The 20,387-nt window shown below is 44.9% G+C and overlaps 6 protein-coding genes across 6 annotated transcripts; 5 read left to right on the forward strand and 1 right to left on the reverse strand.

The window, feature by feature from the left end:
* Positions 1-1,732: 1,732 nt before the first annotated feature.
* Positions 1,733-2,884, forward strand: F5891DRAFT_1186042 (uncharacterized protein; the record flags this gene model as incomplete). Its single annotated transcript, XM_041366626.1, has 6 exons — positions 1,733-1,753; positions 1,825-2,334; positions 2,390-2,487; positions 2,544-2,586; positions 2,632-2,784; positions 2,840-2,884. The coding sequence occupies 6 exons, from the start codon at positions 1,733-1,735 to the stop codon at positions 2,882-2,884; spliced, it is 870 nt and encodes a 289-aa protein (XP_041228481.1).
* A 1,104-nt stretch (positions 2,885-3,988) lies between these two features.
* F5891DRAFT_133773 (alpha/beta-hydrolase) lies at positions 3,989-6,234 on the forward strand. Its single transcript, XM_041370618.1, has 11 exons — positions 3,989-4,381; positions 4,436-4,512; positions 4,559-4,612; positions 4,674-4,788; positions 4,822-4,878; positions 4,927-5,004; positions 5,057-5,116; positions 5,175-5,271; positions 5,322-5,649; positions 5,706-5,770; positions 5,823-6,234. The coding sequence occupies exons 1-11, from the start codon at positions 4,091-4,093 to the stop codon at positions 6,098-6,100; spliced, it is 1,500 nt and encodes a 499-aa protein (XP_041228482.1). The 5' UTR covers positions 3,989-4,090; the 3' UTR covers positions 6,101-6,234.
* A 134-nt stretch (positions 6,235-6,368) lies between these two features.
* On the reverse strand, positions 6,369-7,992 carry F5891DRAFT_1186044 (uncharacterized protein; the record flags this gene model as incomplete). Its single annotated transcript, XM_041366627.1, has 7 exons — positions 6,369-6,808; positions 6,867-6,875; positions 6,927-7,060; positions 7,109-7,151; positions 7,201-7,347; positions 7,407-7,908; positions 7,966-7,992. 7 exons carry the CDS (start codon positions 7,990-7,992, stop codon positions 6,369-6,371), a joined length of 1,302 nt encoding a protein of 433 aa, XP_041228483.1.
* Positions 7,993-8,322: 330 nt separating this feature from the next.
* Positions 8,323-10,295, forward strand: F5891DRAFT_1021794 (Bystin-domain-containing protein). The gene is made up of 8 exons (XM_041361201.1): positions 8,323-8,580; positions 8,632-8,835; positions 8,884-9,028; positions 9,077-9,137; positions 9,193-9,520; positions 9,576-9,690; positions 9,738-9,918; positions 9,971-10,295. Exons 1-8 carry the CDS (start codon positions 8,437-8,439, stop codon positions 10,131-10,133), a joined length of 1,341 nt encoding a protein of 446 aa, XP_041228484.1. The 5' UTR covers positions 8,323-8,436; the 3' UTR covers positions 10,134-10,295.
* A 3,521-nt stretch (positions 10,296-13,816) lies between these two features.
* On the forward strand, positions 13,817-14,312 carry F5891DRAFT_1186046 (uncharacterized protein; the record flags this gene model as incomplete). Its single annotated transcript, XM_041366628.1, has 2 exons — positions 13,817-13,846; positions 13,896-14,312. The coding sequence occupies 2 exons, from the start codon at positions 13,817-13,819 to the stop codon at positions 14,310-14,312; spliced, it is 447 nt and encodes a 148-aa protein (XP_041228485.1).
* A 5,221-nt stretch (positions 14,313-19,533) lies between these two features.
* Positions 19,534-20,379, forward strand: F5891DRAFT_1186048 (uncharacterized protein; the record flags this gene model as incomplete). The annotated part of the gene is made up of 3 exons (XM_041366629.1): positions 19,534-19,865; positions 19,915-19,936; positions 19,975-20,379. The coding sequence occupies 3 exons, from the start codon at positions 19,534-19,536 to the stop codon at positions 20,377-20,379; spliced, it is 759 nt and encodes a 252-aa protein (XP_041228486.1).
* Between the last annotated feature and the right edge of the window lie 8 nt (positions 20,380-20,387).

The raw sequence follows: 20,387 nt of genomic DNA on the forward strand, positions 1-20,387 counted from the left end.
CCAAATTTCAACTATCCTTTCGAAGTGGGCCCCTCGTCTCATCCGACTTTACCTCCTTGCCATATGGCGAAATCGGTTACCAGTTCTCGCGGAATTAAAATTATGCACATTCATGAAAGATCACTGCTGCAACAACGTTGTTCCGCTAAGCGCCTATAGTCTGATGATGTGAATGCTGACGAAGATGAGCCCACTGGTCCAACTTCCTGTGGACCACGGTCCGGATCTCATTAAGCTGCCGACGAGGAGGATGTGCCAACCGCGGAAATCATATCATGCAAATCATCAATCGGCCTTCCGCAGTGCCTTTTGGTCCGTTCACTCGCGGAACCGCGATCAGCTTAGGGGGCTTACTGGACTATGGATGGCTCGGATCTTGAGTTGTATAGTACACATGGATTATTCTCTTGCCGATGATCGGTCTTCGATGAGTAGTTTTCCTTGTAATCTCAGTCTACATGTAATCGCTCTTCTCTTGAACACCAGTACAAAGTCTGTGTGGATTCGCTACAATCCACCATGCAAGCAAACTTCATTATCTGTGATATTTTACGTCGACTGAATTCAGTGATTCATTTGCGTGTAACCGGTATGAATATATTTTGACTTGCACAAAATCAAACGTACACTAACTTGCGCTGGCAGAACGCTGGTTTCGTTCCTGGAATAGCTGTCACTTGACTTGAGTCTGCGTACATAAAATGTATGTGATGTTTATGATATACACAGCATGTTAGTCACCATGTCGCGCAAAGTGCGCGATTATCAGACATCTCCGCGGTATTCCAAATCGGCGGAGAGGTTCAAGGCTTCGGTACGTTTGTTTCGTCTTTCAGCTGTCTTTCTCGTTGACTGTCCGCTCAGTGGGTTGTCAAGCTTCAAATCGCGACGTCGCGGGTCGTTTGGGTACATGCGTAGACACGTACTAGTTACGCGACCGTTGAGCTCCGTTGACACATTTAATAATTAAACCTCGAGGTATAGTAGGTAAAATGTGACAACTCCGTTCGGAGCCCCTGTCAAAGTTTTAAAACGATCATCCGAGTCATTCCGTAGTGGACTTGCGATCGAGTCTGTGTGGTTACGGTTGCCGATGCAGTGCTCCGATCGGGCCGCGGCGCACGGTACGGCTACGATCGAGTACGCTGTGACGTTCGATCGGGAACGCAGTACGCTACCGCCTTTTACTAATCAGGGCATGCTCCGAAGATGGCCGGCACCTTGGCAAGGCACGTGCTTTCAACAAGGTTTCTCCTGTCAGTGATAGACAGGACTGGAATCCGAGTCGGAATCAGGCTCATATAAAGTTGGTAAGATAGATGGGGTTCCCGAGTCGGAAGTAAGCTCGTAAGTTGAGAGGACTTAGCATTTAGGGAAAGACCATCGCGACGTTGACCCGGTCCGAAATGACATGTAATATATGACTCTTACTTGTGAAATTTTAGTTCTAACTGGCGCATATGATTATCCTAGACTGGAGAGTATCATGACAAGTTCCCTACACGACCAATCCAATCGATCAAGTAACGATACCCACCAGCTCAAAAGACGATGTCAAGATACTAATTCGGTGATCTCACACAACGGCCTCGAGGCGTGAATTTGAGCACTTCACCATGTGTACATAGTTTTCAATTCATAATCGGACTCGAGATCACAAGAAACGTCCGCGCAACTAAAATAGTACTGAGCTGTGTACTAGAAAGTGTATTAGTCAGCGGCCACTGACTTCATGAACTTCACGAACATCAATGTGAGCGATGTCGATGAAGAAGCGGATCAACATAGATACTGACATCGATCGTGATTCGCGACCACTAATAGGATCCTGCAGGTATCAAAGCCCTGCTCGACCAACTGAGGTCGTCACAGGCCTGGCAGCAGAGCATTGGCAGTGGCGCTGACCTCAATGGCATAGCCAAGAATCCACCACCGACCTCGACCACACCCCAGGGTACACCGCCGACTTCGACCACACCTCAGGCTACACCACCACTCACGCAACCACCTGCCACCACAAACGATGCGTCTAAGTCGTCGTCCTTGGTGGCTGACCTACTTTCCCAACTTAATTCATCCGAACCTAAAATTCTATCGAGGCCCTCACAACCTTCGACATCGCGTTTTACTACTCAACAGACTCCCCTAAAAATTCCACAAGCGGTCAGTCACCGTCCCATCCCTCAGCCTCCAGCAGAGTCGGTTCATCAGTCAACTGCAAGCACCAATGCTCTTACGCATGGGCAAGATCTTCGCATGATGTCATTTCAGCAGGCCTTGCCCCGTCTCACACAACTAGCAGAAAGTGCAGATTTCGTTGCTGCCGTATCCCATGTATGTCTTCCCGGCGGTCTTTACACATTCACATTATATGATTCCTGAACTTTAGTTACGAAAAGAGCAGAATGACCTGGAGAGACAGTTGTGGGAAGAACGACTTACTATACATAGAAAACACGAGAATAAAGTCAAGGTTACGCAGACCAAGTCCGTGCATTTCCCAGCAATGGATCCCCTTTCGTCATTAACGATGTCCCTCACAGAGCCGCTTTGATTGGCGGAGGAATATCTCAACACGAGGCAGATGTGAGCACAACCAACACCACGTTTTCATTCTAACGCACATGGCAGATGCTAAACGATGCATTTCGCAAAGAGCTCCAAAAATTTGATGCAGAACGCGTGCTTTTCGCATGGGACGGTCTCTTGCAGAAGCAGCAGTCCACGCTCGAAGGCCTCGGAGTACCAACGATGTCCCCTTCTGATTTGCGGGTCGATAGAGATGTGAGTATCCAAGTAGCGACGAAGACATGTACCAATCTCAATGCCGTGTTATTAGAAACAACAGAGAGTAATTCAAGTCTTGGAAGGCATAGCGGGGTAATGAGGGTCTGTAAATGTTTCTGTTCCGTGCCAAGTCATCTTTGCAGATACAAAGTATCTTCGGACCCAGCACAATAAAAACTACCGTGTGCGGCAAGAGCTACCCCTGCAGGGACGGGAGCCACAGGTAACTTTACCCCGTGACGGAGCTTGCGTGCGAATGTCGGAAGCTGATTGCCTGCCCGTCGAACAATGTTCTAGGCCTAGCCATCCCGGTAATGAAGAACATGGCATCCGTTATGCTATCGACGGCAAGTGCATGTGCAAGATGGCATACTCAAGTAACTTACTTCAGGAGACGGAGACGTGAGAGGAACTGGGACGCTGGGAGGAAGCTTGAGTCGCTTCCATTTACCTGCATTGCGGCATGATGTCGTACGCGATAACGAATTTCAGTTATCGCAATCGTAGAACTTGCGCAGCTCGAGGAGCAGGACGTCCTCGGATCTTCTCATCTCGAGACACAACCAATTTTGAACGGGAAATCTGGGACTGATCAAAAAGCTGACTCCGACTGACTCCAGCTTCAAAGAAGTAGATCTCTGTTGCCATTATCTTGAGGTACAAAAACAGTTGCGGCGGCAAGGCGGTGCGGAAGATTCCGACGTTGTCATTTCGGCCGTATTTATTGCCCAGATTCATTGTTACCGCGACATTCCGTCACGTGAATGGGGGCTAGTGGTTCGTAACGTCAATCAAAATTCTAGGAAGAAGACTAGGTTCTTGACAACGGGGATGGCTGAGAATGGCTTGGGGAGAGCCGGACCGTGAGTATAAAGCTTGGTTGTCATTATTAATGAATTTATAGCAAATAACCACACACTAAAATTTGGGCGCCTCAGAAACGCATCGATGAGCAATGGCAATAATTCAGAAAGTACTGCAGCATGACCTTGGAAGGGAATTTGAGGAACAGACGGGAGCAAGTACACATTTTTAATTGAAAATAATTGGAAGGCAGCGACTCGTCGTCGATCATATCATGGACTAAATATCTATGTATGTACAAGTTTGGCTCATAATTTTAGCTTGTCCTCTTGAAGGCTACTCGGCTATTTATGAGAAATTTGATCGCATTTGACCCAAGGCCGTCAGGGCCTTCTAGGGAGGCGGTCGTTGTTGTCACTTGGACCCTTTTATATATATAACACTATTTTGTAAACTTGTGGGTGTTTTGTCGTTGGTCGATTTCTTGCTCTGCTTCCGTATGCCCTACATCGATATCCCATCCAGGGACGACTATGTGTCGATATGGTACATCACTAACTCTGACTACGGTAATGTTGGCAGCTTTGACCCAGAGCGGCCCACTTGTATCCTCCTTCATCCCTTATTTCTGGACTCCAGCTGGTTGATTAGACACTTCGACGACCCCAGACTCTCCAAAGAATACAACTTGATAGCCTTCGACCAGCGGACTTGCGGACGATCACGATGTAGACCCAGCCAATGGCACGACAGCTACGTTGATGCTGCAGATCTCGCTATGGCCTGCCAGGTGCGATTCATTCATTAGACTTTTATAAGCCGGTTTCTGATAATTAAATCAAAGGCTTTACTCTTACCTCCCTCACACATACTAGCATTCGAAGGCATTTCTGTCAATGCAGCTCTAAGACTTACTACATTGTATGTCCCAAAATGCGTGATAGATACCAGCTGACTGTCACTCTAGGTGGCCCGAGCAAGTCCTAAGTCTGACTTTATGCGACGTCCCCCCACCGACAGAGTATGTCCTTTTTTGTAACTGTGCGATGATTGATCGGTTGTTTTCTGATAATTTTGTCTAGACTCCAATGGGTCTTCCACGCCTACGACGAACTCCTCCAATTATGGTGTCATGCACCTGACCTCGACTCATTCGAACATGCAGGGAACGAAGTAGTGACTTTCATGACTGGGGAGGTAAGTCGCCGATCATGGCACGCAAATCGTTAGCAAATTTACGGTGCCACGTGCACGCCGCAGAGCGACAATCTAGACCTTCAAGATGATGTATGTCATTTCCGACCAATCGCACCACAATTGCTGAGTCAATCACAGTTGATAGCCTACTGGGAGAAATACACGCCTCCGACAAAACGTCTGAGGATAGTAGAACTTGTTAACATTATGATGAATGTGAGCGCTATATGGTGTTCACTTTGTGTTTTCAGCTCACGTGTCACGTAAGCGCACGCTTTTGAGACCCGAAGAACTTGCCAGTATCGCTTGCCCTGTTCTTATTATTCAGGTATTGATCCTGCAATTGTGATCAGAGGAACGAGCAGAGTGTTGATGCATATCTACAGGGAGAAGCAAGTCCCATAGCTCCGCTAAAATACGCGGAGAAACTGAAACAGCATTTACCAAACGCCCAAGATGGACCTCGGTTGTACGTTGTCAAGGGTAGGTGCGCCCGTGATAGCACATAGCGGCCTGCCTTACGTCTTTTGCAGGCGCCAAAGCTTGTCTGAACATCATCCCTGGAAGCGCTTCGATAGTGAACCAGGTCTTCTCAAAGTTTCTTGCCCAACAGCGTCGTACGCGGTCCGACCTCCTTCCTCCAAATATGACCATACGAGAACGGTCAAAGGTCGCTCTATCGAAACTTGCGGAATTCGTCGGCATTCCATCTATTGCCCAAAGGGATCCTTGTTCTCCTCTTTCGTTTTCATGTGTAAAAGCCGATGTCGCGAAAAGCCAGTTGGAAAACCTGATGTTTTACGCGAAGGACTTGGATAAAGCATACTGTCCGCTTGGGAGAGATGGTCGGCCGTTGCGGAAGTCAGTCACAGCGCTCGCACTCCAATTTCATTCTGCTAACCTTTTTGTACTCCAAGATACTCTGAACGGAAGAAGGAAGCTCACTGGTTCCAAGGAGACAAACATGGTAATAGCTACATCGGTACGTTCGCATGCTTTCCGTATTCGCCCAATCGTGCTTCATACGGCTACAGACACTTCTGAGCTCCAAGCCGCTCGCAACTACAAGGGGTACAAACAGTCACATTCCAAGACTGCCGACTCTCCGGAACGTCCAGTAGCAGGATCTTTGACTGCGAACAAAGAAAGCCTAGTCACAGACGAGGTCGCGCAGGATGGTCGCATGCGTCGAACAACCTACAATGCTAGCTCAGTCGACAAGCACGTTATTAGAGGAACGATGCAGAAGGTAGTGACGCAAAGTGGTCAGCTGCCTAAAGGGCTTATAACGAAGGCTTTGTTACCGTCGTGACTGGTCATGATATCTGTACCAAAAGTATTAACCCTCATTTTCTCTTCCCATGGCTGCCACAGATCACATCACGACGTCTGGAATTTCACAACTACCTTAATGTTTTCAGCACATATATATGTATCCACATCTAAATGTTCAGAGTACGCTCATACTACTCATGTAAATGTAATTGCCGATATGTATGAAGTTTGCAATCGACTACAAAGAGTGTAACAACAACATTCCAAGGATACCGAGAGTCCACCTGTAAATACCGCTTAGCTGCTTACATGCTCCCTTCTGACATCTTAGCCTTATAGTATCGGACCATCTCTTCCAAGCCCATCCGCACTGACCAGCGGGGTTGCCACCCCAGGCTGTTCTTTGCCCTGGTCGTATCAGGGCGCCTCTTCTGAGGATCATCAGTCGGGATTGGCTTGTAAACAATCTGCACGCGGCGCGCGGGCTTGATGCCATCTTCCTCTTGCACTTTCTCTACAATCTCGCGAACGAGTTCTGCGAATTCACCAATAGTGAATTCGTCACCGTTACCGATGTTGACTGGGCGCGACTCATCGGAGTTCATGAGGGCAATCAGGCCATCGATGAGGTCGTGGATGTACTGGAAGGAACGAGTCTGCGTGCCATCTCCGTAAACGGTCATATCCTCGCCGCGCAGGGCTTGGACGATGAAGTTGGACACCACACGGCCATCGTGAGGGTTCACTGTGAGATCAACCTTAGATCAGCGCTCGAGTTTGATTAAAACGTGACGAAAACGAACTTCGGGGACCTAAGGGGTGATAGTTAAGTAATAGAAAACGGCAACGAGTGTAAGACTAACCGTAAGTGTTAAAGATACGCGCAACCCGAACATCCACGCCATCTTGATGATGGAAGCCATATGTGAGAGTTTCCGCAACACGTTTACCCTCATCATAGCAGGCGCGAGGGCCTATCGGGTTGACGTGACCCCAGCTACAAGATAATAAAAACACAATCAGAAGCGAACTGAGTATGGCTCACTAATCTTCCGGTTGAGGATGAACTTCAGGGTCACCATACACTTCTGGAACAGAATTAGTAAAGAAGAGGTACAATATCGAAAAGAACCATACCGGATGTGCTACTAATAAGGAATCTAGCCTTCGTGCGCTTGGCTAAGCCGAGCATGTTCAACGTGCCTATGAAAGAAGTTTTGATGGTTTTCACGGCATTGAACTGATAGTGTGGAGGAGATGCGGGACAAGCAAGATGGTATATTTCTGAGGTTCCATGATCGTCAGCCAGGCAGCGAATAGTACACAAAGGCTAAAGGGCTTACGATCGCACTCGATCATGAAGGGCTCCACAACGTCGTGACGGACTAATTCAAAGTTTGGGTGACCAACCCAGTGACTCACGGTGGTCTTTGAACCAGTGAAGAAGTTATCCAGGACGGTAACCTCGTGGCCCAAGAGCATGAGACGATCGACAAGATGAGAACCGACGAAACCAGCACCCCCAGTGACAAGAACTCGCTTCCTTGATGAGGGAGGTAAAAGCTTAACTGGGGCGAAGCGAGAAAGGGTCGTGTACGAGATTGACTGTGTGTCTGGATGGAAGATTGACTTGGACTGGTAGGCATTGGGGCCTTGCGTCAGATACCCGCGTCCTTCCTCTTCCTTTGCATCCAGCTCCTGAACCTGGGACTCAGAAACTGAGACCACATAGTGGGATCGAAGATACAGTGATCGGAGGGCGTCAAGGGACACCTCACAGTCGAACCCAAAGCGTTGGAAGCCAACACTTTTGATTTCTTGGCCGTTCTTATCTAGGGTCTGGGTCTATGAGTAGAAAAATGCATTAGTGGCACTGATCGATGAGAAAAAAACGGTCAGTACAGGTTGTTCAGATGATTTTTTGGCCATATTGCACGTAGAAATAGTAAAGAGAAGTCCTTGATCCGTGACACAATGACTTACATCTTTAACTGAGGACGACGACATCCTGGGGGAGATAGAGAGCACGGTGTGCCTGAAATCAGTGGTCAATTTTTTGCCTGTGCCGTCACTGCGGAAACGAGAATCAAATTGAACCTTAGTAACTCCCTTTGCCGAACGTACCTGCTAATTTGTATTAGTCTAATAGTTATACCAGACCAAATTCGACTTGTGCAACTTTTGAGCGCGGGAGAGCTACAGGCAGAACACCTTAAACTACTTGTATCACTGGGACGCGGGACTAGTATTGACTCGCGTCAGGAGTTGGCATCAGGTCGAGGTGTCGGAGTCTGTCTGATTTACCTTGTAATTATTAGGTAATCAATATCCTATCAGAAAATAATATTTCCGATAAACCTCCTACAATCCATCATGCCTCGGGTACAGAAATCCGTGAAGCCAAGGCATGATCCTCTCCACGCACAACTGGATGTCGATGAGCAACAAGCGAAATATGGTCGCGTATCTCAACCGGGGAAGCGCACGAAGCGGCAGAAATCCTCTAGCGATGAAGAGGTATGTACACTCCAATATGTCTGTTAAATCGATTGATCGCGCAATGCACAGGGAGTTCTTGACCCAAAAATGTCGAGAAGAATATTTGAGCTCGCAAGGGATCAACAAGAAGAGATCGACATGCCCGAGGATGAAAATGAGCCTCGACATGAGGATGAACGCGAGATCTTCAAGCCCAGAATACAATTCGCGAATGATGACGAGGATAGTGACGTTGATGACATGAGTGATAACGGCGACGCAGAGGATATGTTTGTCAGTACATTCTGATGCAGCTAGTTTGCATCTCACCATCCCCCTCAGCAATTAGATTCTGGAGATATCCAGGCATTGGATGCACTCCTGCCATCTAACTCTGGTGAACGTCGAACATTAGCAGATATTATTTTTGCTAAATTGGAGAGTGGGGAGACCAATGGTGTCAATGCCGTGCAGAAGGTGCAGCAAGGTACGGATCAAATCCTGGTCGCTCAGGCTATCATCTCATGTTTTCTAGATCAAGAACATCCTGATCCAGCACTCGGTCTTGATCCTAGACTCGTAGAATCTTATTCAAAGTACGCATATTCTCGCTCACGCAATGGCGTTTTCTGAATCTCATTTTTCTTGCAGACTCGCAATCTTCCTGCACGGGTATAAGTCGGGGCCATTACCAAAATTCTTCAAAGTTATCCCCTCGCTCCCAGCATGGGCAAGAGTCTTAGCGCTTACTCGTCCCGAAAATTGGAGCCCTCATGCATGCAGAGCAGCAACACGAATTTTCGTGTCTACGATGAAGCCTGCTCAGGTTCAACTATTTCTTTCCGTTGTCCTCCTGGATGCAATACGGGAGGATATACAAAGCAATAAAAAGCTCAATGTGCAATATTATGAATGCCTCAAGCGTGCATTATTTAAGCCTGCAGCATTCTTCAAGGGTATCGTGTTTCCGATGTTGGAGGTGGGTCATCGGACATACAATTTTAATCATGCTTAATCACTTCTACCACTACTAGAACGGCTGTACTCTTAAAGAGGCCGCTATCATTGCTTCTGTCGTTGCTAAGAAGAAAGTGCCTGTCTTGCATTCGGCAGCAGCTCTACTTCGGATAGCAAACATGGACTATACAGGTACAGTATCATTGTTCGCTATCTTCAGGGTAACTTATTATTCCCAGGACCAAATTCTCTATTTATTCGCGTCCTGATTGACAAAAAATACCAACTTCCATACAAAGTTGTTGATGCCTTGGTGTTTCATTTTATTCGTCTTTCCAATACTTACAAAGCCCGTGGGCGTGGTGACACCCAAAAGCTTCCAGTGCTCTGGCATCAAAGCCTGTTAGCTTTCTGCCAGAGGTTAGATTGTTGCATTCGATATCGGTACAAATCTAAATCCGGCTTTTTATAGATACTCGCCGGATCTCACCCCTGACCAAAAAGACGCTCTCCTGGACGTTATTCGCGTTAATCCGCATTTACAGATCGGCCTCGAAGTGAGAAGGGAGCTGGTTAACTCGGTAGCTCGAGGAGAACCTCGACCCGACGTCGCGCAGGACGTAGACATGTCATGACGTGCCATTAATGATGTGCCTTCTTTTGCCTTTTATACATATATTCGTTCTTTGATTATACTAGTCGCCCGATTGACGAGCTGGCCTGGCCTATCCTCAAAGGGCCATCTTCGTCACTTGGACGATTAAATGAGTATCATGACTCATGACCCTGAACGAGGTGCGCTTTTTCTGGTTTTCTTCATATGGTTTTTAGTATCGACAAAAGTCCGAACGACGTCCGGCGAACGAAGTACCATTATTATTTTATCGTCAATTATTGTCATTTCCCCTGCTGTCGCGCTTTACCGCACAGACCCGATCACCACGCTTGCGGCATGTGCGACGCTGGCTTATGTGTTTTCGACCGCTAACCATCAGAGACTCATATCACCCTCAGCATCACATCAAGGCGTCCCTGCCCAGGCTCTTTTCGGCATTCCTCGTTTTTCCAAATACACTGCCCTGTCAGCTCATCAACACCTAGATCTTACTCCATCGCATACCAAGCAATTCAACATTGTGGTTGTTGTCCATCATATTTGACCTGCGGGCGTTTTTCAGGACGAGGCCAGATCCAACTTCAGGCTGTGAAGATACGTCTAAGAAGCAATTTGTCTGTCTTCGGACGTTTACCATGAATTACAATAAGAGGTGTTTGTACACTAAATTTGCTGTCGTGTTTTTCTCCTCTTCTCTCCCGATATTGTTCAAGTGGCATGCAGACTCCGTACTTTCGACAATGCGTTTTAGAGCTGTTCGTATCAGTGCGGAGGTCGGAAACAGCTTTTCGCAGAGTACATCCTTTCAAAGATCCAGAGCGCATCAGCAAACTACAACTTTCCCCACAGAAGGCACATGACTTATGTTCCCACGACAGCTGATCACAGGTTTCACAGTTCCGCCAAGAGTCACAGCAAATAGTACCACAAGGTATACATTTATTACAATCACTCACAGTTTGACATGACTCACAGAACTTTGCATTTGAAAGTTGAAGGAGTCCGAGTTTGAATAGCTACTAGTAGTAAGTAGTATATACTAGTACTATGTTGGAAAAAGTTATTTTTGCTTGGCATGCCTGATAAGGCATTGCAAGCTCTCAATTGACCGAGCCCATTTGAAGTGCCTTGGAAGTGGACCCGAAAATCTTGCAAGTGGGGATCAATTGACACTTGCAAGCTGATTGCAACCTCATTTAGGGACAGATTTTTGCAAAATTTTTGTTTACAGCCCCTTGTAAGCCACTTGTGATGCAATTGCAAGTTCTTTCCAATAAATTTCGGGTGTTCTTGCATTGATCTTGCAACCCCTCAATTAGCCTCAAGAGGGGTCCCTTGCAAGGCACCTTTAGAAATTTCTGACATAGTAATACCATATAAATGCAAACTTGATCTTTTATTTTGGACTATGGGTGGACTTTGGACAATGCAAAATTACATTCAAACACCAAGATAACAACATGAGCATAAACATTGTATGAACTGTAAGGGACACACATAGTACTAATAGTGCTAGTAGTACATGAGGTGAATATCCTAATGTGACATATAGTAGTGCAAACTGTCCATGACAAACAGGTCAGTCAAGCTGGATAGTGAGAGTGTGGCCACTTGGACCTTCTGTTGTAGCAGATAATAGATTTTCTGCACTTGACAAGTACAATTGCTTTCTCTCACAGATCATAAACTCACTGGCATGCTGATGATCACTTTTGTGTTGTCTTGTAGATAAATGAGACTAGCCATGCTGTTTGAAGGCAAGTCTCATGCATGATGCACCCCAGGCCCATGTCTGCATTGTCTAGTGTCTTCCCCGCAATATCTACTTGGAGTCTGAGCAAGCTTGATAATACTTCATTTTCCTGTACAGTCGAAGCCCTCTTATCCCATACTTGTCGGTCATGGCTCCAAGCTATGGGTTATGAGAGAGTATGGCCTTCGAGGATGTCATTAAAAATAGCTCAATTATGTAAAATTCTCGCACTGACTGAGGCATTTGGGATACATTGGTTTTTCCTCCTACCAAAGCATTTCCTTTGCTCATTCAAGCATGTTTCATCGAGTCTCATGTCCATTACACTTTATGCTGTCATGTCCTGTACTTTGTCTCTCTATTTGCAATAAAATTTTAACAAGTCTCTGGCCCACCGCCCAGCATGGAGTTGGGGGACTCCGCTTGTCTAATCACTGTGAGACTTTAGCATATTATAGATTGATTCAGTCATCTTAAATACTACTTGATCTCAAAATCACAAAAATTCAGAAAAAAAACAAGTTATTTTATAAGTGCATTATAACCAAGTAGAGTTTAAGAGCAAACAAAATTAACTAAAAAGTTGCAACCAAACCTCAAATCTTTTTGTCAAAAGCCTGGCTGGTAGACAATGGCAAGAAAAAAGGACCAAAAGTTTGAGAACTTTCAGGCCTTTTTGAGGACTTCAAGTGGCTTTAATGGCATGGTTTGTTTTGACTCGGTGGGCAAGAAAATTTATACAGCGCTTGTGGAGCATTAGCACTCTAAAAAATTAGGGTTTGGCAACAAATGTACCAAAAATACACTAGTAATTGTATGGGTTTTATGTTATGAAGGGTATGGATTATGGAGTATTAGAGAGTTATGGGTTGAAATCCCCCGCATTTCAACTTGGTAACTTGAAAAACCTATGGAGTATATGGGAGTATGGGTTACCAGAGCTATGGGATAAGAGGGCTTCGACTGTATATAAGTAAGGGTCTATGATAAAAATAAAGGTGGAACAATATGCAAGTAAAGGAAATGGAAATATATGCACTAGAGAGCTTGGTGGACAGTGGGTGGATGTGTCTGGATGGCTGGCACTATAGGGCGCTCAAGCGTAGGAAAGTATGCACGCATATACATCATGAAGCATGGGAAGAGTGCGCGCATGCACATTGTGCAGGAAAGCTGCGCCTCATATAGGGATAGCTGTGGATAGCACACAGAGTGGCACTACAAGTTTGTGCCATATACTCCCTAGGGACAAGTGCCATATCAGACCATGAGAGGCATGAGTCTCTACACTGGTATCTGTATCAGCCATATTACTGAAGTCTGACAGGATGTTTCTTACTAGGCTGACTGTCTTACTAGTATGTCTTATCATGATTCCAGCTGCTCCTCATGTGGCAAAATCTTCAAAGATCACACTTCTGTTGCTCATCATATGAGCCAGTGTTAGTCCAGATGCAACATGTGGTTAGAGGATATGATCAACATTCTTGGGGCTGTTTGATGCAGATGAAAACAGTGTATATCAGAAACAAATCTCTATTATCCATTTAGCAGTTGATAAGATTGACAACTTACAGCATGGCTCTTATGTTTGGGCCTAAGCATGGGGAAGATCGACTCTTTTCTATCACTCAAAATGGTCAGTTTGTCTACTTTACTTTCACTGCTAACAATTCATGTCTTTTTAGATCAAGGATTCACCCTTGTCATTCTGCTCTGTCAGAGAACTACACATTTGAGCTGAGATGCTGCCCAGTGGTCCATGCTGGAAGTCTCAAGTCATTCATACATCACATTCTACAAAGTCGCCAGTAATTCTGTACTGGCATGACCCTATTGAATGTATCACTAGCATCTTTAATCACCCACTATTTCACTGTCATATGGATCTCATGCCTTGCAAGATTTACTCTACCACAGAGAAACTATGTCGTGTATATACCAGATGGATGTCAGGAAACGATGCATGGGATATGCAGGTGAGTAGATAGTCGAATATTGAGGTCTGGCACTCATGTATTCTTGAAGTCAGCAATACCCAAGGGTGCAACCCTCCTCGGCACCATTCTCTCCTTTGACAAGATGGACATTACTGCATTAATGAGGGATCATGTAGCTCATCTGCTCCTAATTAGCCTCTCCAACATCTATATGAATGTACACTTAAAATCATCAGCCAACTCTTTTGTTCTCACTACCCTATTACCAGTCCCCAAGTTCATTCACAAGAAAAAGCGAATGAAGGACATATTAGAGGATCACCTTATACATCAGTGCCTCAATATCGTTCTTGAGCCACTTAAGAAATATGCTCAGCATGGTGTTGTGCTGTCTGATTCTATTGGATGCAGTTGGTATTGCTTCACTGCTCTTGCAAGCTATATTGCTGACACCCCTGAGGCCATGATGCTGGCAGCCATTGGTGGAAAAACATTGCTGGTATAAAGAGCTGGTTTGGTGTGGGCTATACAAAAGGTGTTACCTTAAGACTCAATGTGCAAGTGAGATGTTTGTCCCAGAGAGACTGCCTATAGAACTATCTCTTGATATAAAAAATGCAAGGGATGTCTTGTTAAGATCAAAGGAGAGAGAAGGAAAAGATATCTAAAGTACAGTCAGAGTTCCAAAGAATCATCTGAAGTGTCCGAAGTATTGGTCTAATGTGTCTGGGCAAGGTCTGACATCAAGAAATGAAGGTCCGAGGTCAGGCAAAGCTTCTGGTGAGCTTCCAGTGAAACAACAAGGTTTCTGGCGAAGTATATGGTGGGTTTATTGAAGTATAGAACTTGCATAGTATAACTAGGTGAAGTCCGTTGAAAGACTAAAGGAAATCAATAAGCAAAATGGCAGCAGTCAGGCCAAACAATAATTCCAAATGAACAAAAGATTGATTGCGTGAAGTACTAAAATACAAAAGTGACTCTACTAACTATGACTCGTAGCAAGGGAAGTGAAGTGAGTTGTGAGTAACTAGTGAGCCAGATTATATCTTACTGCATGAAGGTCTAGAACCTATGTAGGCAAAAACTGTAGCGAGATAAGCCATCTGAAATGTAATAAGACTTCAAGGCAAGTCACTATGAAGATATACATGTAATAATGCACGAGGTGCATATCTATATGTATTAACAAGGCTTTTCAACATATATGCCCCTAATCATTATTAATGACTGACAGACAAGTGAGAAACACATCAGCGAAGTCAAATAGACAAGGACAGGACATGATGCAGAGAACCAGAACAGCTAAATAGGCCTCAGAAGTGGACAGATGACCTCCAGATGACTTGTATGAATGTGCAGAACCCTTGGATAATCAGAAGAATGTCAAGGAATGTAATATGTGATTTTGACAGGATACGTGTCTAGTACTGACCAGCCAAGGGTAACAGTTACGACTAATTATCCTGCTAATAGTTGCAGTAGATCTGGAGGTATTGTTCTAGGGTTTGGTTAGCTCGCTCAGTTTGTCTATTGCCTTCTGGATGATATCTGGAGGTGAAATGGAGGATCATGTTAAGTGCTTTTCCGAGCAACTGGAAGAAGTGGGTGACAAATTCTGTACCATGATCAGAAGTGACATGGGAAGGAACTCTGTGCTTGGAAAACACATGGAGGAGGAATAATGGTGTGAGGTCCAGAAAGGTGATGGTGTCATAGGTTAGGATGAATATGGCTTGCTTGGATAGTTGATCTATAACTACCAGAGTAGTAGTGAAGCCAGAGGAATCAGGGAGTTATTCAATGAAGTCCATAGATATAAAATTCCATGGCTTCTCGGGAATGGGAAGTTGTTTTAATAATCCATATGGTTTATGTCTAGGAACTTTAGCTCAGGCACAGGTTATACAGGACTTGACATAGTATTTGACATATGTGCAGATTTTGGGCCAAGTATATTCTTGACAGATAATTTCCAGGGTCCAGTTCTGACCAAAATGTCTAATAGGGGGTGGTCATGTGTATTCTGGAGCACTTGGACACAAAGGTCATTGGATTCTGGAATATATATATGGTTGTCACAATGGAGGAATCTACTTTTGTCCATTGTCCATCTTGGGTCTGATGGATCTGGAAGATGACTGGAAGTGATAGGGTCATTGGGGAGGGCAGATAGAATGTCCTTATGAAGTTACTTGACATCAATTAGTACAGCTACCCAGAGTACCAGAATTGCTAGGTGTGATGCCTGGAAGGACAGTGAGCTGTTCTGTGGTAAATATTGGCCACAGGTTGTGTGGATTAAATTGAGTGTAGTCCTTATCCCCCTCTTTGGGGTAGACATCCCAACATCTAGTCCAGGAGTCAGGCTTTGCTCTGAGTTTTCTGGGTCAGAAACAGATAATTAGGTTGAACTGGTGCAGGTATTCTGACCAGTGGGCCTGTCAGTGGGTGAGAAGTTTTGTCATAGCAAAGTACTCAAGGTTCTTGTGGTCCATGACAATGTCTATTGGCTGGGCAGAGTCTTCAAGGTAGTGTTGCCAGGAATGGAAAACTTCATAGATGGCTAAAAGTTCCTTATCATGAGTGTCATAATTAAGTTCCAGAGCTGAAAGGGTTCAGGAGTAGAAGGTAACCAGGCAGAGCTCTTGGTCTGGACATACAATAGAAAGTATCCTGGTGATAGCATAATCAGAAGCATCTGTCTCAACAACAATAGGAACATCTGGCATCCAGTGCATAACCACTGGGGTGGTAGTGAAGGCTTTCTTGAGAGTTTCAAAAGATTTCCAGCAATCCTCAGAGAAATTCTAGGGAGCATCCTTGCGAGTGAGCCATGTAAGTGGAACTACAATGTCTGAGTAGTTAAAAATAAAGTGACAATAGAAATTGGCAAATCTGAGGAATGATTAAATATCCATAACTTTCTGAGGTTCTGGCCAGTCACAGATAATCTGGACTTTTTTGGAGGACATGGTATAGCCAGCCAGAGATAGGAGGTAGCCAAGGTATTCTACAGAGTTGGAATGAAATTTGCACTTCTCTGGTTTAGCATACAGACAATGCTTCCAGAGGTGTCAGAGGACTTCAAGAACATGTTGCTTATGAGATGCAAGATCTTGGGAATGAATGAGGATGTCATTGAGGTACACAATAACACATATGTCAAGCATATCGGCAAACATGGTATTGACAAAGTGTTGGAAAACCGCCAGAGCATTGGTGAGACCCTTAGGCATAACCAACCATTCATATGAGCCATAGTGTGTTCGAAAAGCAGTTTTCCACTCATCTCCTTCCACTATCCAGACTAGGTGATAAGCGGACTGGAGGTCAATTTTAGTGTAACCTTTTGTGTAGCTCAAAGAATCAAGAAGGTCAGAAATGAGGGGAAGTGAGTAGCAATCTTTCTTTGTGATTTTATTGAGACCTCGGGAATCTATGCAGAGATGTAGGAAACCATCCTTCTTTTTGACACAAAGGACAGGGGCTCCATGCAGAGAGGATGAGGAATGAAGTAGTCCAGTTGCAATATTCTCATCAAGGAATTTGTGAAGAGCTGCAAGCTTGACTGGAGAAAGGAAATAGATGGTGCCAAGGGGTGGAGACACTCCTTCTTCTAAATTAATCTTAAGATCATAGGGATGATGAGGAGATGTTAAGAACATGCTCAAGGGTTGAATCTGAAGGGCTTGGATTCAGCTCATGTGCTGTGCCCCTTACCTGAGTATGTGCCTCTAACTTCTGAAGGCTGTCAAACAATGTCCAAAGATTGTTGGATGATATCCAGAGTCCAATGTCTGATGCGCAGGAATTCTGGCAGATGTTCGGAAACAAGTGATAAGACTAATCTGGATGATGTCCGAACTAGAAAGTAAGGGTAAGACCTACAAGAGAAGGACAGATCATTCTGAGAATGACTTTGGCATCAATTCCTTAGTATTAGAACCTGAGTCTGACCATAAGAGTGACTTACCGGAGGTCAGATGAACCAAATGGAATGCTCATTGCGAGTATAGAGCCAGGTTCAACCTACTAAAATATCAGCAAAGTTTTATTAAAAATGAACCACTGTAGAAACAATGATACTGAGAGGAACAAATGAGGCTCCTAACTGTATCTAAAAATGTTGAAGGTCGTGTGTTGCCTAGTCTGCTATGCTTGAGATGACAAGCACGTTCGACCCTAAAGGGGAAGTGAGTACAGCGAAGATCTAGAGGTACGCGCTGAAGCGAAGCACGAGAAAGCGCAGGTACGCGCAAGGCGCGGGAACACGTGCGCGTATTAGCGCAAAGCGTGGGAAAGCGCACGTGCATATGCGGAAATGATAGATAGACTAGACTTAAGTGATGATATGATGCAAGAGATGTGAGAGTGCAAGATGTAAAGGAATAGAGTTCTATTGCGACTTTCTAGGTAGTAAGTACTAGGTAAAGTGAGAGGTGAAAGTAAAAGTAAAGTAAAGTGAAAGGTAGGAAAAGTCAGTGGTAAAAATGTCAGTAAGTAGTACATGTACTGCTGGCGCTTATATAGTGTGCCTAAGCGCTGTAATGCGGAGCCGAAGCGCTACCGAGTAGGTATGTAAAGATATATATGAGTGAGAATTCATGATAAAAATAAAGGTGGAACAATATGCAATGAGAGAAATAGAAATATACGCACTAGAGAACTTGGAGGACAGTAGATGGATGCATCTGGATGGCTGGCACTATAGGGTGCTCAAGCATGGGAACGCGCGCGCGTTGCATGGGAAAGCTGCGCCTCATATAGGGATAGCTGTGGGTAGCGCACAGAGTGACGCTACAAGTTCGTGCTATGCACTTCTTGGTGGAAACTGCCATATCACGCCATGAGAGGCATGAGTCTACACCACCTTTTATATACAATGGCGAAGCAAACACTACGACCTTTAAGAAGTGGATGAGGGAAGTGAGGGAATGGAAGGACCACACTAGACTTATGATGAGCCAATTGCTTCACATGCTAGGCAAGGACCTAGGTGGACAAGCCTACAGGTTCTTTGAGTGTAATATCTTAGACCTCCAGAAAGACTACTCACTTACTGAGTTCTTCGAGCAACTCTTTGACTTTTCCCTCCTGATTTCTGGATGCTGCAAAGACAGAAGTTCCTAGTTAGGGATTACTTATGAAGACTTTGTGACTTGGCTGATACAGCTGAGAATGTTGATGAACAAGAAATTGTCTGTCAGTTCTGAACACACTGCAAGCCCTATATCAAAGCCTCATTAGTAGATAAAGGCTATGAGCCAAACTCAATTAGTCTTGACACACTGGAAAAGAAAGCTCTACATACTGAGCGCACGTTCCTTGAGAACTCTCATGACCCTAACATTTTTCTAGCACTCAATCCAACTGCTGCCATAAGTATAGCCCATCAGGGTACTATATCTGAAATGAGAACTAGTAGACACTCATGGCCCAGGCATCAAGAACATAGTAATCACACATCATTCCTCTCAGCTAATGCTGTCCACTCCCCTCGCATGGATGATTGATGTGACCAACATTCCTGCCAGCTGAATGCACCTAGGCCACCCACCAGTGGTACTAAAAAGAGCACAGAAGCCATTAAATGACTAAGAGACAATGACCAGTGTTTTGAGTGTGAGCAGAAGGGATACTTAACTAAAGATTGCCCTAAGTGTCATAAACTACCCTACAGGCCCAATTCCAAGGTCTCATCACTGCAAGTACACTCCGCAGGTATGACAGAAGCCAACATCAGGTCAGCTGCAATTGAGGAAGGTGTTGCAAACAGCTTATATGGCATGGCCATCAACGTTGACCAATTGCACTTACTTGAGTCTGTGAAACACCTCGTTGTAACATCCAGAGCCTTGGTGATCCTTCATCTTAGAGTGCCATTTCCTACAGACAAACTCCATGATCCTCTGTTTGATTCCTTCAGTAAGAACAGATTCAGCCTTTCAACTTATGGAGGCCCAAATATGTACCTCCTAAGCAATAAATACAACTATGACGAGTACATCATCTATTACGAACAATTATGTAATCCTGTGTTCGACATGGTTACATGGTTAGTTGACCTGAAGCTACATAACTTCAGGAATTTGATATGTACCAAGTCTTCCTTTAGACCCTCCTGGAGTGTTACATTGACCTCATGAACTGATTGTCTGACCAAGGACAGTGACTTGACTGAAAGCAGTGATGATGTAACACTATGTGGACACATCTACTATGAAGTAGAGTCTAGCGATGAGTATGTGTGGGATACTGATGGTGACAAGTCTGGATGGAAAACGACTAACGGCGACACAGAGGACAATGACATCCCATTCCTCTTTGATTGTGAAATCTCTGATGAAGAGAAGACTGAGGACATCAGCCTTAAACAAGAGGAGAGTGAGGACATCACTCATGGACAAGAAGAAATTGAAGACATCATAAGAGGTGCACCTCCTGCAACCATCAGTGTGTTAAAGGAGGTTGGTGACATCACCTCCAGGCAAGAAGAGATTGAGGATATCACAGGAGGAGTCCCTATTATGACCATTAGTGAACTCTTCTGTGCTACCCAATCTAAATAAACAGACTT

The sequence above is a fragment of the Suillus fuscotomentosus genome, assembly GCF_016647785.1.
Source record: "Suillus fuscotomentosus strain FC203 chromosome Unknown F5891scaffold_15, whole genome shotgun sequence".
In the NCBI taxonomy this organism is placed as follows: Eukaryota; Fungi; Basidiomycota; class Agaricomycetes; order Boletales; family Suillaceae; genus Suillus; species Suillus fuscotomentosus.

Excerpts from the sequence above, each read along its gene's own strand:
- F5891DRAFT_133773 (XM_041370618.1), top strand. The coding sequence starts at position 4,091 with ATGCCCTACATCGATATCCCATCCAGGGACGACTATGTGTCGATATGG. Across the intron at positions 5,117-5,174 it reads GCCCTGTTCTTATTATTCAG|GGAGAAGCAAGTCCCATAGC; the intron begins GTATTGATCCTG and ends GCATATCTACAG. Across the intron at positions 5,650-5,705 it reads GATGGTCGGCCGTTGCGGAA|ATACTCTGAACGGAAGAAGG; the intron begins GTCAGTCACAGC and ends TTGTACTCCAAG.
- F5891DRAFT_1021794 (XM_041361201.1), top strand. The coding sequence starts at position 8,437 with ATGCCTCGGGTACAGAAATCCGTGAAGCCAAGGCATGATCCTCTCCAC. Across the intron at positions 9,138-9,192 it reads CTCGTAGAATCTTATTCAAA|ACTCGCAATCTTCCTGCACG; the intron begins GTACGCATATTC and ends TTTTTCTTGCAG. Across the intron at positions 9,919-9,970 it reads CTGTTAGCTTTCTGCCAGAG|ATACTCGCCGGATCTCACCC; the intron begins GTTAGATTGTTG and ends GGCTTTTTATAG.